The sequence below is a fragment of the Ictalurus furcatus genome, chromosome 10, assembly GCF_023375685.1.
Source record: "Ictalurus furcatus strain D&B chromosome 10, Billie_1.0, whole genome shotgun sequence".
Classification (NCBI taxonomy): Eukaryota; Metazoa; Chordata; class Actinopteri; order Siluriformes; family Ictaluridae; genus Ictalurus; species Ictalurus furcatus.
This window is the reverse complement of record NC_071264.1, coordinates 28,684,713-28,701,259: the sequence shown is the minus strand read 5'-3', so window position 1 is coordinate 28,701,259 and position 16,547 is coordinate 28,684,713. Positions and strand designations below refer to the sequence as shown.

Sequence of the window (16,547 nt, the reverse complement as noted above, 5' to 3'; positions counted from 1 at the left end):
CCGCTTTCCTCCATCTTGGATTTTCCGACCTGTGCTCAGAGCTGCACTCTGATTGGTCAGGAGATGCTAAAAAAAAAAAAAAAGTGCACAGTGTCACTCTCTAAAGATGTTTTGCTTGGGGGGGAAGGGGGGTGATGGAAAAAAAACACATCTAGGAGCTTTGTTTTGCTTTGAGAACCCACGTTTGTTCATTTAAGCCTTTTTTTTAAAGCAACTTGTGGTAAAAAAGGAAAAAATGCAGGATGAGGCGTGAAATTTGCTTCTGAATGACCGTTTCAGAGCTGACCGTTTGATGTAGTGTGGAATCTGAGACTATTTGACGAATATCCAATAAAACCTCAAAAACAGAATTATTATTATTATTATTATTATTATTTAAATCTAAAATCAGGTTTCCGACTGGAAGCCCGATCAAATGAATCGCACCACCAAAACCTCAGAATAAACCCACTTCATCCTAGAGTCATATTTTTATATAACTACCACGTGATGTCCTGAAATGGATTCCGAAAGTGAAACGAACCATCGAAATGGCCGCTTTAATCAAAATGTCTTTAATCCAAAACCACTTCATATTGTGAATTTAAGTACAGATCGATTTTGAAGGTTAAAATATTTTCATAGGAACGTTTGATTTTTTTCTTTTTTTTTTCTTTCTCGTATTAATTTTCATTCAGAAGTACATATTCTCCGTGCTTAGAACACACGGCGCTAATTAAAACGTGTGTACATGTACGGTGGAAGTACATCAGCCATGCGATGAGTTCTGGTAGCGATTTAGGCGGTTCATTTTAATTAACTCTCCATTTTGTATGGATTCCCGTCCATTTGATCGTGGTAGTCAATCGGGATCTGTTTTAAGCCTTTGAAAATCCTTTCCTCAAGGCGTTAATAGTGTAAAGTGATGGAGAAATGCAAATTTAATCACCAGTGGCTTTAAAAAAAAAAAACACAGGCGCTCATCGACGTGCGGGGAAAATGTTGCCTTTTGATCGGATTGACCCTCAACCTCTTAAGCAGTTCTTAAACCAAAAAAAAAACAAAAAAAAACAACCAACCAAGCCTGAGGTTATTCTCTCAAGTACTTTAGTGGATTTGTTATTGAGCTTTATTAGCACCGAGAGCACTGTGTCTTATAAAATAATGTTTATCTCAGACTCAAACTAAAAAAATATCAACATATTAGCTGTTATTTGTGGGCGAGTTATTAAAAAGCGCTCTATAAATAAATCGTATTGATAGTTTTTTTAAAGTTGGAGTATTTTTTATATTTTTTTTAACCTATTTTTTCTTTCCATCTGCTACTATTCATTTATTCTTTCTCAGTTTGAATGGTGAAAGATTCTTATACACACCTGTTTAATACGTTTTAAACTCATTGTGGTCTCCTTTCATTGTCAGAGTTGCTTTTCTGAAGAGATGGGTCCTTTTTTAAAATGTTGTTTGCTATCCGGAATCATTGTGTTCCTTGTATTTAAAGTGCACCTATGACGGTTTTTCAAATATTACCGTTCATGTAGTGTGTTATATATATGGCGCTGTTTGTGAATGTAAAAAAAAAGTCTGCAAAGTTTCACGAATCAAAGCGCACGACAGACGGAGTTATCGACTCCCAAAAGGAGGAATCGATTCTGAATCAACAGCTGAAACGACTCGGTAGTGATTCCGGACTTTACTTCCTGTAGTAACCTACGTCGGTTTGTAATAAAAAAGCCCCGCCTCTCGTCTTCATCGGCCGCTCGCTGACTGACGGAGCTGAAACTCGTTACGGTAGTGGGCGTTTCCTTTTTGAAACACGCTGACAGCGGTAGACCAATCAGATCAGAGTCTGCTCTCCGAAAGGAGGAGTTTAGAACGAATCCTTTAGAACGAATCATTTAACGAGTCGTTTGTGACACTGGGGGGGGGGGAGGGGAGGTAATGCTGCGGTTTAAATTATGAGCACGTTAAAGTGTTTTTTGACCTCGGATGCACGTAAATCTATCGTACGAGACCTTTAAGACAAAATTAGGCACGTTTCAAAACCATAATAGGTGCGCTTTAAATAATATTCTCACATTTGTTGCAAATTCTTTTTTTTTTTTTTTTACAGCCATCCATATGAAACGATAAATACATTAAATGATCATTTTTGTTGCACAGCCTGCAGTGTTGTATTAAAAGTCAAAACAGAGAGCACTAGCGCTGTAGTTATCTGTTAACGCTGAAAGCCCCCCCCCCCAACCACATAATTTCCGAGTGCTTGGTTTGATCCTCTGCGTCCGAATCCAGACCGCAGCTTGCCACTTGACGACCTCTGCTCTAAAACGTATACAGACTGATCTGTGCTTGTTTTTCCTTTTTGTAAAAATAAATAAATAAATAAATAAATTCATTCTGACACGTATTCCTCTGTAGCGTGATATTGACATTTGTTACATTTTAAACAAGGTCGTGAACTTGCAGAGGAATAAACCAAAGGAAAATAAAGTAAAAAATAGCATTGCTGCTGTTTGTATAAAATGCACAAGGATGAGAAAGTGATCAGCGTGTTATTACTGTAGATTGGACCTGGCACTGGTACTGTTTGGGCCTGATCCCTGACTCTCAACACCTAAAGCACACAGTTCTGAGTGGGAAGCTCAGGGAATTTATCTTAAAGAGTTCCCCGGATGCAAAATGTTCGAGAACCCTGATATACTATATGGCCAAAAGTTTGTGGACACCTGACCATCATGCGCATCTGTTCCAGATTTCTTCCCCTTTGCCGTTATAATAGTCTCCACTCTTCTGGGAAGGCTTTCTACTAGATTTTGGGGATATGTGTTCTGATGATGAAGGAGGCTTGGCGTGCAGTCGGCATTCCTGTTCATCCAGAGGTGGTCAAGGCTTTGTGCGCGGTACTCCAGTTCTTCCACTCCAAACTTTACACACCATGTCGTCATGGAGCTCACTTTGTCCACAGGGGCATCGTCATGCTGGAACAGGTTCAGTGACATTCTGTACAGTTCTGCGCTTCCAGCTTGGGGAAGAACCACATATTACAGAGATGTCACGTTACAAGTGTCCACATACTTTTGGCTGTAGCGTGTATGTGAAATGTTTTGTATTGTTGCCGCCTCGTGACACTTGACCGGAGTTTGTTTCAACACCAGACTGTCAAACCTCAGCCATGCAAAAGACACGTTAAAGTCACTCGTACTGTAGGCGAGTTTTACGGCTTTACCACGAGAGCCGCGTTGCCGCTCGGCTTGCCGTTAGTATTCCATGCTCGGCTTGGAGAGGCAGTGTGGCATGCTTTGGCCAGCCCTGATAAAGCTCAAGCACTTATCACACATGATTGATTTGTTTACTCGTCCCGGGCTGGTCCACTTATCATGTGCTTTATCCCTGAAGCCTGAACAGTGATGGGCTACTGCCTCTCTCTCTCTCTCTCTCTGTGTCACTCACTTACTCACTTTCAATCTGTGAGCTCATTCAGCATGTCACTTGACTTTAAAGTCTATAAAGATATTTTTATGCAGGGTAAATACAAAAAAAAGAGACATTTTGAGATCATCATATGGGGCGTTCCACAACGCAAGCTCTCACAATCCTTGATGAATCCTCTTTATACCACGGCGCTGTTCATTTGTCAAATCTGATTGTTCAGAAGGTGTTGAATAATTTGTCTTTAACAGCAGCTTTGACAGTAGTGCAGCTGCAGATCAGGGTTATATTCATACTTCACGGTTTTTTTTATAGTAACAGCTCATTCACACGACGTTCACTGCCGCGCCACTTAGACAGATTCCAAAAGTGTTTTCGTCGATATGACGGATCCTTCTGTAAAGGAGATGACTGTTTAGTGTTTCGGAAGGAGTCTCCAGTGTCAGCTGTTTGGAACAATAAGTTTGCGCCCGTATCACGACGAGAAAAAAAGGGCGAGTAATAACAGGAACCGAGCTGTCTCGTCGACCTGTCGTGAAATGTAACTATAAATGGATAACAAGTACCGCATTTCTTTGTATAATAAATTTAAGGGGAAAAAAAATTGTACCAATCGAAAAATCACCGTGGTATAAGAAGAATAAAACACTTCAGGACACGCCGTTATAGGAATATAATCAACTTCTGGGCATCACCCGATCATTGATTATTTTCCTACAACAGCATATTCCTTATTCATGTGACGTTTCTTTCTCCACTTCCTACCTCTTTGTTGGCTTTTCTTTTTCCCTTTGCAGCACGCTCGGAGGATGGAGACTTGTCAAGATGACTTGCTCCAGCAGCTTAGAAAACTTTCTCTGTCTGAACAAGAAGCAAAAATGAAGGTAATTACCACATGACATTGCTACAGCTGAACACAGGAGCTGCTGCTGACTGGGGGCTAGAGTACCACCTGCCTCAAGAAGAAAGCATGATGGAGGACAAAAAGAATTGATGTCGTTTACAACAATTGGGCGCAATTAAATAAATAGCGCCTAATTTTCTACCCGAAAAATATATGTTATTAAGCAGCAACAAGCTTCCGAGAATGTTGAGGAAATCAAGTAAAAAAAACAAAACAAAATAAATGATCTATAAAGGGTTAATAAATCATAATTTAGGCTATAGACATACATAAATAATAGTAAATAATAAAGAAATAACAGCAGTAGAGATCAAGAGTGAATTCAACTTAATATAGATACTGACGCACTGGCAATCGTGAGAAAACAAACGATTCAAAATGGCCGATTAAATCAGGATTTGTTTAGAATTTTGATTCTTTTTTTTTTCACCCACAACATGTCAAATCACGTTACATCAGTGGAACCACTTCCGAACAGATGCCTACTCGTTCGGAAAAAGAATCGCTGTCATTTGCTTGAGATTTTTATACTGAAAAGCTGGAAAGCTGTATTTTATAAGCATCGAAGCGTTTCTAAGACTTAGGTTGGCGAAATCGCAAAAACGTCACGTCATGTGATATTTGAAAACGTTTCACAGTATGCAGTGCGTGTTATGATGTACACCGATCAGCCATAACGTTAAAACCACTGACCGGTGAAGCAAGGGGTGGGATATGTTTATTAGGCAGCAAGTGAACAGTCAGTTCTCGAAGTTGACGTGTTGGAAGCAGGAAACACGGGCAAGCGTAAGGATCTGAGCGACTTTGACGAGGGTCAGACTGTGATGGAAAGACGACTGGGTCAGAGCGGCTAAAAACTGCAGGTCCCGTGGGGTGTTCCCGGTATGCGGTGGTTAGTACCTACCAAAAGTGGTCCAAGGAAGGACACGGGTCATGGCCGCTCAAGGCTCTTGAATGCGCGTGGGGAGCGAAGGCTAGCCCGTCTGGTCTGATGGAAAATGGTAAATGGTCTGCACTTATATAGCGCTTTTTTAACCTTAGCGGTTCCAAAGCGCCTTGTCTCATTCACACACACACTCACACACCAATGGTAGCAGGGGTGCCATGCAAGACGCATTGATCCCACAGAAGAGCTACAGTAGCACGAATTGATAAAGGTTAATGCTGGCTATGATGGAATGGAGTCAGGACACAGAGTGCATCACAGCTCGCTGCATACGGGGCTGCGTAGCCGCGGACCGGTCAGAGCGCCCATGCTGACCCCTGTCCACCACTGAAAGCACCTACAATGAGCACGTGAGCATCAGAACTGGACCGTGGAGCAATGGAAGGAGGCGGCCTGGTCTGATGAATCACGTTTTCTTTTACATCACGTGGAGCGTCCGTGGGACGTGCTGTACAAACGAGTCCGATCCATGCAAGCCCCACCTCGCAACTTACAGGACTTAAAGGATCTGCTGCTAACGTCTTGGTGCCAGACACCACAGCGCACCTTCAGAGGTCTTGTGGAGTCCACGCCTCGACGGGGCCGAGCTGTTTTGCTGGCACAAAGGTGACCGGAAACTTTCACATATGCAGAGTTTATTTGAGTGGAACTCTCAAGCTAAAGGACACAGCTAGTTTTATCCATCCATCTTACCATCCATCCATCTAATTATCTAATCGTCTCCATTCTCATTAGCATGATATCTTCTCATTAGCATGATATCTTAAGAACAAACAGTTGAATGTTTGTAGGATTTATATGGAATTATCATTGTAACCAGCAAATGAACTGATTAGGTTTTGCAATAGATCCAAACAGGGCCAAGGTCACAGCAAGGTCAGATGTCTGAAATAGCATTTGAAGTGCATTTCAGGCAAACAGATTAGTCACAGAAAGACTAGGCTTGTTTGGAGGCTGAAGCGTTTCAGTCAGCAGCATTGAAGTCGAGTTCTACTCGTTTGATTTTGGTTACCGAAACCAAATAACAAAAGACCCAAGCACTCCAGCATATAGAGGAACTTAAGGAACTGAAAATGACGCATCATCTCCACCCTGGCAGTGATGTGTACCATAAACTCTTTACGCGGAGAGCTAAATAACTTACACCAGCTAGCAGCTATGCAATCAGGAGCATATAAATTATCGAGAAGCGTCTTTATGATTGATCTGCATTAGACTATATGATTTTTGAACCCAGCTTGCTCATGATCCTGCGTTCATCCCGAAGGCTATCATGATCCCCCGTATGCAGTTTCCAGGGAAAAAAAAAAACCAAACAAACCACTAAGCACGCATGCAGCGCACGAGGGATAAATCTCTAACTCGAGCGCACATGAATTCATCCTCTTAAGTACTGCTGCTAAAGGCGTGGAACATTTCTCACCAAAAAAAAAAAATTCATTTTTGATTCATGTCTTCCGAAGAGATAGAGGAGCGTGATCTGAAATGGAAAAAAATGCGCTAAAGCTGATGGTATTTTTTTAACTGAATGGCTTAATTAGCGTGTGATGGATGCCTTCAGCTATGAGTCTGGACTCTATCGTCCTAGATGATGGTAGGATACTAAAGAGGCTATTGATTGTGCTTATTTAAAGCCACAACGAGCAAAACGAACGGCTTATAAAAGCACACAGCTAATTAGTCACTTATCAATAAGATGGGGTTTGATCGAAAGCAGCAGTTCTCACTGACAAAAATCCTTTATGCCTCGCAGAGCGAGCAGATTTTGTCGAGTCGTTAGCCTAAAGCAGAGCAGGCCCGTCATCGGTGTTAAACATTCTCTGTGGTTGTGGTGTGATGAGTCTGGATTTAGTCGACACCAGAGTTCAGGCACCCAGGACAGGAAGTTCTTCCCAAGATCTGATTGGTAAAGGTGGATCTCTCGGGCTGAATCTCACGGTTCCGATAGAGAGAGCAGGTTACTGCTCACGGCCTCCGATTGTTTCCCAGAGGTCGTCGTTTGTGCGTGCTCTCCGAAACCATCTGGGCATTTCTAGTCCAGATTTCCTCACACGCTTCCTGGAATCGGACAGCACTTGTGCTTCAATATGCATGCACTGAAGAGGAGAATTATCTCCTCGTTATGCAGCCGGGTCTGGGTGTGTAATGATGTGCAGTCGCTGTAGTCCAGGCATTTGTTCTCGTGCCAGGCTTCACACAGGAGGCACTCTCCGAGATGATCCGTGCCCTCTAGCGCTCTCTCTCTCTCTCTCTCTCTCTCTCTCTCTCTCTCTTCCTTACTTCCCTCCCTCCACATTTCTTCGCTCTGGACTTGGCACATTGTGCACGGCGTACTCGGGCAGCTAAAGGTGCTTGTTAAAAGCTATAACTTATCTCACGTTTGAAGCTAATGGGAGGAATACTGGCCGCAGTGAAAAATAAATTACGTCCCCCCCGTCGTCGTCGTCCCCCTCTCTCGGCCTGCCCTCCTAACCCAGAGCGTATTATGGCAGCGGCGAGAGAGCATGCATTGCAGATCGGGGGCATTAGAATTTATCTGAGCTGCACGAAGCTGACTGATGCATTTGAAAATAATGTACTCGAGCCCGAGCATTACGGGGACCCCATAACTAATGGACAGCTCTCGCACGTGGCCCGTGCTGTATATCATTCAGCCAGACTGCCTTCTCCTTCCAGACCAGCGGCTTTCTCTCGAGCTCGCACTTCCTCACAGCTTGAATGTCTTTTCAGCGTGACCTACACGATTGGTTGTATTTCGATGGCACCGAAATCGTGGCTCAGTTCGACTCGTAAATTAAAGCTTTTATTCTGACGGTTTATTGAATCCTGTCTGTTGTGTTACACAATGCCATGGCTCTCGAACAATGCTAAGTTAAAGGTGGGGTCAGCGTTTTTTTGGGTTTTTTTTTTTTTTTTTCTTTCCGAGCACGTTTTGTAATATTTGGCGAAGTTCTTCCCACATGTGGGCAGCTTCAATAAAAATATCTGCCCAGAGGAGATATTGTTGCCAGCAATGCAGTCTGGCCAGAAGGCAGCGGGAGATAGGATGCTAATAAGTTCAGAAGGGAAGAGGAGCGCCGGACCCCTGGGATGAGCATAAAAGGCTTTTTTCTGTATTCTTCTTACAAATCATAAAACAGCTTAAAAATAAATAATCAGAAGTGCACTGGTTTTGTTCCACGTCCGTGGAACGCTGTCGGGCTGCGGGAGTCAGGTGAGGGTTTGGATCCGAGAAGACTTCTTCCTTTTTTTTTTATCTTCATTATCTCCAGCTTCCTTAGCCTCGTTAATAAACGGAGCTGTAAGGACTGGAGCTCGGGTTTGGCTCCGTCCCCCAGTCGATCGCTGCGGACCAAAGGTCTGGAATACCTGAGCTAGCAGCTACTCATCTCCGATGATGAAAGACCCGAACGCTCAGCTCCTCTTTGTCCTCGGCCTAATTGGAAATTCATAGAATTGCTAATGAAATGAAACCCGGATGGTTTTTTTGTATTACACGTCAGCGCATGGCATGCTAGTCCTGTGCTGAGTTTCTGATGCTTAAGTGGATCAGATCCCTATTATAAAAGTGTAATATGATTATAGTGCAGTATAATTGGAAAATGCATAACATGTGTATGTGCGTGTGCATGTGTGGAGAGGGAATAGATAGTAAGAATGTCAGGTCATGTGAATAAATGAAAGTCAACAGTCAGCAGTTGTTGGGGTGTCGTCGTGTCCCCCCACCCCCCCTTCCTGCTTAAAGCAAACTTTTGTCAGATCTCGTCAATACTGCACGAAATCGTCTAAAAAGCGAGATTTGTCATCGATTGTGACGATTTAGAAGCCAAGGAGCTTGTTGTCGTCTTCCTTTCTGCTCATGTGCACCTAATATACCAAGGAAGTCAGGAACCCCGGCTGATCCCTAAAGCCCTCTTATCGTGGAACTTGGAACCACCGAGTCTCTTTAGCTAAAGCGTGACCATCGAGGCTCGGGCGAAACGGTTCCAAAATTTTATTATTCGGCTTTGGCTTTGAGTGGCCAGCATCTGAGTGTCGGTTATCCTCCTGAATAAGCTCGCCTCAGAATAATGGCGGGGTGAATCAGGCTGGAGAGGCGCCGTAATAAGCCCGTGTAAAAGGCTTTGCTGGGAATGGATTTAAACAGGGGAGAAGCGCTGAAGTGCTAACGGCGGACGGCTATCGGATAACGCAGCGCCGTTAAAAGGTCGGGTGTGCGACTATCCCAATTTTAGCTAATCCCCACCGCCTGATTGTCTCTTGAAGTGCTCCCGTGCCGCATACATTCATTAACAGACCACTAGAGGATTTATTTGATTATTTCCTTTATTTCCGACCCCCCCCCACCACCACCACCACCACCACCACACACACACACCCCCCTACACAGCGGACTGTAATCGGTAATTCCCCAAACAGCACCCATTGGCTTGATTTGGAATGACCTCATAGAAGCAGAGTGCCTTTTTGTGGCAAATAACCCATGTCTCAATGTCAAGGCATTAACAGATATGGTGTGGTGGTGGGTGTATTTTCATGTTAATGTCCCAAACTACCCCCCACCCCCACCCCACACGTTTTTTTTTTTTTTTTTTGGGGGGGGGGTGGGGTTCGCACGTCAGTAAGGACTCACGCCAAACCCCCGCCACGCTGCCGCCTTTGACATAGCCTCTGTGTAGGTCTCAAATAGAATTTTTTTAATACAGAGTCATTATCATTTTGATTTCGCACCGAAGGAAAAGGACGACCTCTGGCATTTGTGCATGAGGCTGGTGCGCGGAGCACCGCAGGCAGTCTCGAGCCCGTACGTCCTAAAGAGCACCGCTGTGAAAAAGAGATGGCTTTTTTTTTTTTTGTAGACATCAGTCTCGCAGTCGTTTATTTCCACCTACATAGAAGCGTTCGAAACATCGCGTGTCTCTACACGCAGCCGAACTTCGTCCGTATAGCGGCGAGAGACCGTTGCGTTCAAGCGCACTCTCTTTTCTTCATCTAATTTTAATAATGAGATTAGCATTCTTTTATATAAACCGAAATCCTTTAACACGTCAGTAATTTATTTCATTCGAATGGTGACACGTATGCACGGAGCGCACTGTTGATTGTTCTTTCTTGTGCATGTTCAGGGCATTACTGAATGCACTACCGCGATGCAGAGTTTAAGACAAACGGAGGCGTGTCTCACTTGAGCACAATTCTGACCTCGAACTTAAGCCCATTTTCGTTGCGCGATATCGGCTCGAGCGAGGAGCCGTACTAGGTCACGAATCCTCTCGGCGCACGGAACGTTTTCCAACTCGACGTGCACTGCTCGGACTCTTATAATGACGTTTGTTTTGTTTTCACTTCCTGGTTCTGTCTCCACCCCTACGTACATTTATAGACGTAGTCGCCTGAGGTTTCGTCCTCCTTTTATTTATTTATTTATTTATTTTTGAGCTAAGACACTTAAATATGACGTCACTTCCTGTAAGGGAACATAGTGAGCATGGATGCTCCCTGGTTTTTGCAGCGCATCATGACAGCCCTTAAAATGGCCGACTCGCTGATCAGTGCCCTGACTGCCGAACTAGGGAGCAGACTGAGACGCGCCCGAAGGCCCGTTCATTTAGCGTGCATTTCTAACGCTGCGTTCATCACCGAGCGGAAACTGGGACGTAAACGAATAATAGCTCCAGGAATAGCTCCGGCTTTTCCGAGTCGCGATTCTGTGACGTCGCTTCAACGCCGCGGCTCTCGTAGTGCGAAGTAGGAACAGGAAATAACAGCAAAATTTGTGTTGTGTTTTTTTTTTTGTTTTTTTTTTTTAAAGCAACCAGAATTGCTAAATAGTGGGTGATCCTTTAATAATCGAAATGTCAATTTGAGATTAAACTGCTCTTCGAGTATACGATATGATTTGTGGCACCGTTAGCGGTGAATTATCACATCCATTTTAAAAATACATTAAGCACTGACTAAACAAGTCTTTAATTCCCGTTTTTAGAGACTGGTTTTAGATGAGGCGGAGACACAGCCCCTTTCTGACTTGAGGCGGCTGAGTTCACGTGAACGCTCTAATGTGGGAAGGCTCCAGCTTGGAAAATTCCCAGCTGTCAACAAGAACTGGGGTGCAGTGGAGGCTTGGCGGTTAAGGATCTGGTTGACTGATCGGAAGGTCAGGGGTTCAAGCCCCAGCGCTGCCACTGTTGGGCCCTTGAGCAAGGCCCTTAACCCTCTCTGCTCCAGGGGGCGCTGTATCACGTCTGACCCCAACTTCCCGACATGCCGGGGTATGCGAAGAAAAGAATTTCACTGCGCTGTAATGTATACGTGACCAATAAAAGACTCCTTAATCAAGTTCCCAGTTGTCGAGAACGCAACACCCTCGTTTGCTTTCCCGTTCGTGTACTCTTATTCGACGCTGCCTACCCGTGCCTGTAAATAAAATGCTGATGATTGGATTACCGTAAATAAAGAACCCCCTGGGTTTATTACGCACGTACGTCCTTCGTCTAAGTACAACCCATTGCAAGTGTTATGTCGCGTTGAAATGTATATTTTTGAGGCTTTAAACGCAGATACTCGATTTTAAAATATTATTAAGAAATTGATCCCTTAATTAATCCTATCATACCAGTAGAGTCTGATTTGAAACCTTTGAATCAGAGACGTTGATTATCTCAGGGACCGAGTTTTATATATGGATCAAATTCTGATCTATAGCTACTGTAAAAAGAAAAGAACAGAAAAGTGGGCCCCCCCCCCCCCCCCCCAAGGAATGAAGGTTTTGCACACGCGTACCACGGTGTAATATTCGCCAACTCGGTTTAGTCTCGTGGACAGGGTACATTAGCAGACGGCTACGTAACGACTGGTATTCTAGAAGACCGGACTAAATAAAGTCTCGCTTAATTCTAGTTTTTCTTCTTTCTTTTGCAGCGGATTGTAAATCCACTAAAGAATCTACAGATAACAGCAAGATTACGAAATACGCAAACGTTCTAATTTACTTGGCTAAAAAAAAAAAACAATCCCAAAACCCCACGATAATCCTGTTATATCAGTGCTACGCCACCAGAGTTAGCCCTTTATAGTGGCCTCAGATGATCATTAATCCTGGTAGTGTAGGTTTATGTAATGAAGGATTAGACTGTAGGGTGTGCGGTGATTGGATTTGTTTGACGTGCTTTGAGAACACCATACTTCCATGTGCTCATTAACATCACGAAGAGGATAGGAACCGTGTCTCGTTGCAAGCGATCTGTTTTGTTGTGAGGCGGGTCCTGTAGAAGCAGCTGTGTCGCTGACCTGTGTGTGTGGGTTGATGGAAAGCCATTAGGAAGCTCACCTGTAATGACTAATAGCGTTTAGGAGCAACTGAGGAACTGGATTTGACTCTACACAAGGGGAGCAGCTGCTCTCGTCGGGGAGGGGGGGGGGGGGGGGTTCTGAGAAGATTCTGTAAATGTAATGTAAATGCCTTTTGTTTATCCACCAGCCTATTTTTGTGAAGCAAAAAACAAAAAAAAAAAAAACAAAAAGGAAAAAGTCCCATAGCCTGTGCAGAACAAAGCACCTCTCTGCATGTGTCTGGAAAAAAAAAAAAAAAATTCACCCAGTCCTTTTCAGCTCCGTGGATGAGGTTGCAATTAGCATGCTAATGACATGATCTAAGCCTCTAAAGATCAAGTCAGTAGGAGGCCTTTCTCTGCGTCTGGAGATAACAAAGCCTTTTTTACAGAAATCACCCGTTGAAATGTGCTGCATTTATTCCACGTGTCCCGATTTCTTTCACATACGCGCTTGTATCCTTTTATTATTTGTCTCCTTTTCGCCTCCTCCTTCTCGGTACACCACTGAGGGCCCGGTCTCTCCGTGGCTTTGTTTCGGTTAAGTATATCAAGGACTTTGTCGTATTCCCATTTTAAAGCGCGCGGCACGGCGACTTTGCGTATGTTCGCAGACGTTCTTGATGGCGCCACGCGTTTAGGAGCAGAAATGGCTCGTTTAGGAGCGCTTGTTTGGACAGAAAGGTTCGAGATGAAAGAGGCTCCCGATGAGAAGGTGGAGAAGGAAGGGTTTGCTTGCCGGCTGTGGATATAGCGTCAGCGCAGGCCTAATGAGGAGTGGCTGATAGCTAGGGGTGATGAGGTTCTGGTGATGGACTGCACATTCAGTGCCATTTGTGTTTTGCTGCAGTGGTGAGAAGAAATGTTTTGTAGCAGCCAATTGACACACAGATTGACATAAACATTTCCCAAACAAAGTGACGTTCTTCAGTAAATCATTACGTTCACTAGACAGAACTAGAACTTGATTTTGACTGGAATCTGGCTAGCATCACTGACGATTGGCTAGCATCACTGTGATTGACAGGCGATAGAGGTATACCATCCGTCCCACCCAGAGAAGACGGACACTTCTCTCCTGGCTGTGGGAATCCCAGGGATTCAAACTCCTGCTGATAGGGCTTTTCTGTTGCACCACTCGGTAGCCTCTGTGATGTTAGCCTACATGCTATCACGGACTCCCTGAAGTCCCAGGAGTTTTGAAATGAACATCCGGCTGCCTCTAGCGTGAAGTTACTAGGTGAACTAGGTCAGGGTTGGATTTTCCAGAAGGACGGTCATCCAAATCTAATACACGAATACTCAGTGACCCCAGAATCAAGCTTTCGACACGGCTTTGTTTCCCGCCGAGGCTGTCAGCAGCCATGTTGATTTGATGTCACTTGCCGAAGTTATGGAAGGAAATCCCTGCGTCGATGGGGGTATTTTCTTAAGTTTATTTAACCGGTCGGAGCTCGGGCATTACGAGTTATAACCTCTAGTCGAATGCAGCGTTGACCCCAATGAAAAACTTCAGGATGAGCCGAAGGACCGAGCTCACTGTACCGAGGAGCGGCTTCAGATGCCTCGCTCCATATTCTCAGAGCTCATCAAACGTCATAGGAGAAGACGCACGACCTTAAAATGATATCGCACGATACGTTTTCCCAAAGGGAGGTTGTAAGTTATGAATGTCCTAATAATGGTCACACACACACACAATGGATTTGATTATGTTCTTAGAATAACTTACTACGGGTACAGTTTCCGGAGCCGACTCTGTACGGCGCACAGTCGGAACGACTAACGCAAGCATTCGCCTATATCTCATGGATGCACTGTCTTAGAACTCCATAGACAAAGAAAAAAATTCAAAGGTTTCGAATTAAAAATCCTCCCTTGAGTGAAATCCTGTATTCATTTTTGATAAAGCGATGAAATAAAGGCAGTGCGGTGGTAGAGTGGGAGTGCGCTCTGCCTTCATCCTGCAGTCAAAGTGAACAAACAGAGGGGTTGAAAGCCGGCCCCTGGGGTGGGGTGGTGTGGTGTGGGGTGGGGTGGCGGCGGTTTAAAGCTTTGCACTGTTTCTGTGTGTGTTGAAAGCACCTGGGAGAGGATGCTCAGAGGCCTGGCCTTTACTCGGCCCCTCTGTTCCCTTTGTTCTCCCAGCAGCGTTAACACACACACACACACGCACACGTTCACACACACACACCCTCCGCTGTTGGCTGTGGATTTGAACCCTGAGTGCCGCATGATGCTGAAATTGAGCTCCAGTTCGAAATGCCTCACACTCCGTCACACTCTCATGAGCTGCAGATCTGATTTTTTTTCTTTTTTTCCTTTCTTTCTTTCTTCCCCCTCCTTATTTTCTCCTTTCATGAAATCATCGCAGTGTGTGTTTTGCTGAGTTCAGCGCAGCTCGGTGTATCTGCCATCAAAGACTGTGTGTGTAGATCAAAATAGACTCGAGCAATTCTACAAATGGACTCCACCAGTCAGCCAGACCGGAGAAGAAACGCCAAAATAGAGACCGTGATGGAGAAATCAAACGGTTCTTCTTGTCCTCAACTTGACTGACCACAAATGTATAAAGCACAACAGGAAATACAGCATCACTGTTTTATTTATTTATTTATTTATTTATTTATTTTTACACCGAGTGACTAGGCGAACCTGCATTTTAATGAACCCGTTCGATATGATGCTGCAAACTCAACAGCTTAGCATCTGTTGCGGGTACGATAAAGTAATCCAAAGACCGATGCGGGTCGTGATTTAAAAATGACTGACATTCGAAGCGCGGTCCATTTAACGCCGCAGTGTACGGCGTCTGTTATCAGCACCCGGAGTTTAATTAAAATGGAAGTCCAACGACGCTTTGAGAAGGAATTGATTTTATGAGCCTGGTGTATGACGTGCACTCTGAAAGGGCAGATAATATGCCTTTAAATTAAAACCTAAATCACGTGCGTCCACTGTAAATTATGGATATCGCACTTTTTTTCTACGGTGATTGGTTAAAAGGGTTTAAACCGTTTCACTTGGAAGTTACGGTCGGGCATTTTAGGATGGAAAGTAAAGGGGCGTGTGTGTGTGTGTGTGTGTTAAATTGAGGCTAATCTTAGTAACCTGCTGTTAATCTACATACAGAGACGCTTCAGACAGCGATAACGTTCAATTTGGGTTTCGGTCTGACAAGAAGTTCAGTAGTCGGGGGGCACTGATCAACAACAACAACGACAAAAAATCCCACAATGCAGCATCGACGCTCACCATGTTCGCTTACTGGAAATGACGTCATATTTTCAGTTCGGGAAAAAATGCCGGACGAACTCCCGGCCAACTTCGTCTACAAACGTAAGCAGTTCGTCACCGTTGTTGTGGCTCTCGAATGATTACATACGCTAGCGATTTTTACATTCATTTGGCGTTGTACATACGGTTTGTTCGAGTCTAACGACTTTTTAAGTGTTTAATGATTTTTTTAAAAAAAATCCACGAGCTAGACGACGAAAGCATGAAAGAAACGCGTGTGATTGAGCTAAAATTTATACGACATATAATGTTAAAGGTATCGGCCCTACCTGTTGTTGATAATTGGCAGTGGTGACGTTTTACAACGCGAGTACGTAGAGTCATCGTGTCGCCGGGAATTGAGTCACCGGTGTCCCAATGTGTAATGAGTCAGGGTCTTTACCGGTGCCCGGACTCGTGTACACGATATACCGAGTCGCCGCCTAGGGAGCCATAACATTCACAGATTTTAACAGTGACTATGTTTACATGGACGGCAGTAATCTAATTATTGACCTTTATTCTGAATAAGACAGTATTCTGATTAAGGTGTTTACATGAGTCGCTTTTAGAATACTCCTTTCATGTTCACGTGTTACACGTTATAGAACGTAAATCGGTTAACGGCACACGTCATTACGTCCCCACGTCACGCCGTCCGACGTCCCCTCTAGAATTTCAC

At 44.2% G+C, this 16,547-nt stretch overlaps 1 protein-coding gene across 12 annotated transcripts in view; it reads left to right on the top strand.

Moving 5' to 3' along the window:
- LOC128613895 (centrosome-associated protein CEP250) overlaps positions 1 to 16,547 on the top strand; it is a 178,226-nt gene that overhangs the window by 48,792 nt on the left and 112,887 nt on the right. For 11 of the 12 annotated variants that reach the window (XR_008386954.1, XR_008386956.1, XR_008386955.1 and 8 more), the window contains one exon: positions 4,206 to 4,292. The exons of the other annotated variant lie outside the window; for it this stretch is intronic. Coding sequence is in view for 8 of the 11 variants with exons in the window: in XM_053635061.1 (XP_053491036.1) it covers positions 4,218 to 4,292 (75 nt within the window). In the remaining 3 variants the exon portion in view is untranslated. The remainder of the gene's footprint in view (positions 1 to 4,205; positions 4,293 to 16,547) is intronic. 12 annotated transcript variants of the gene reach the window in all.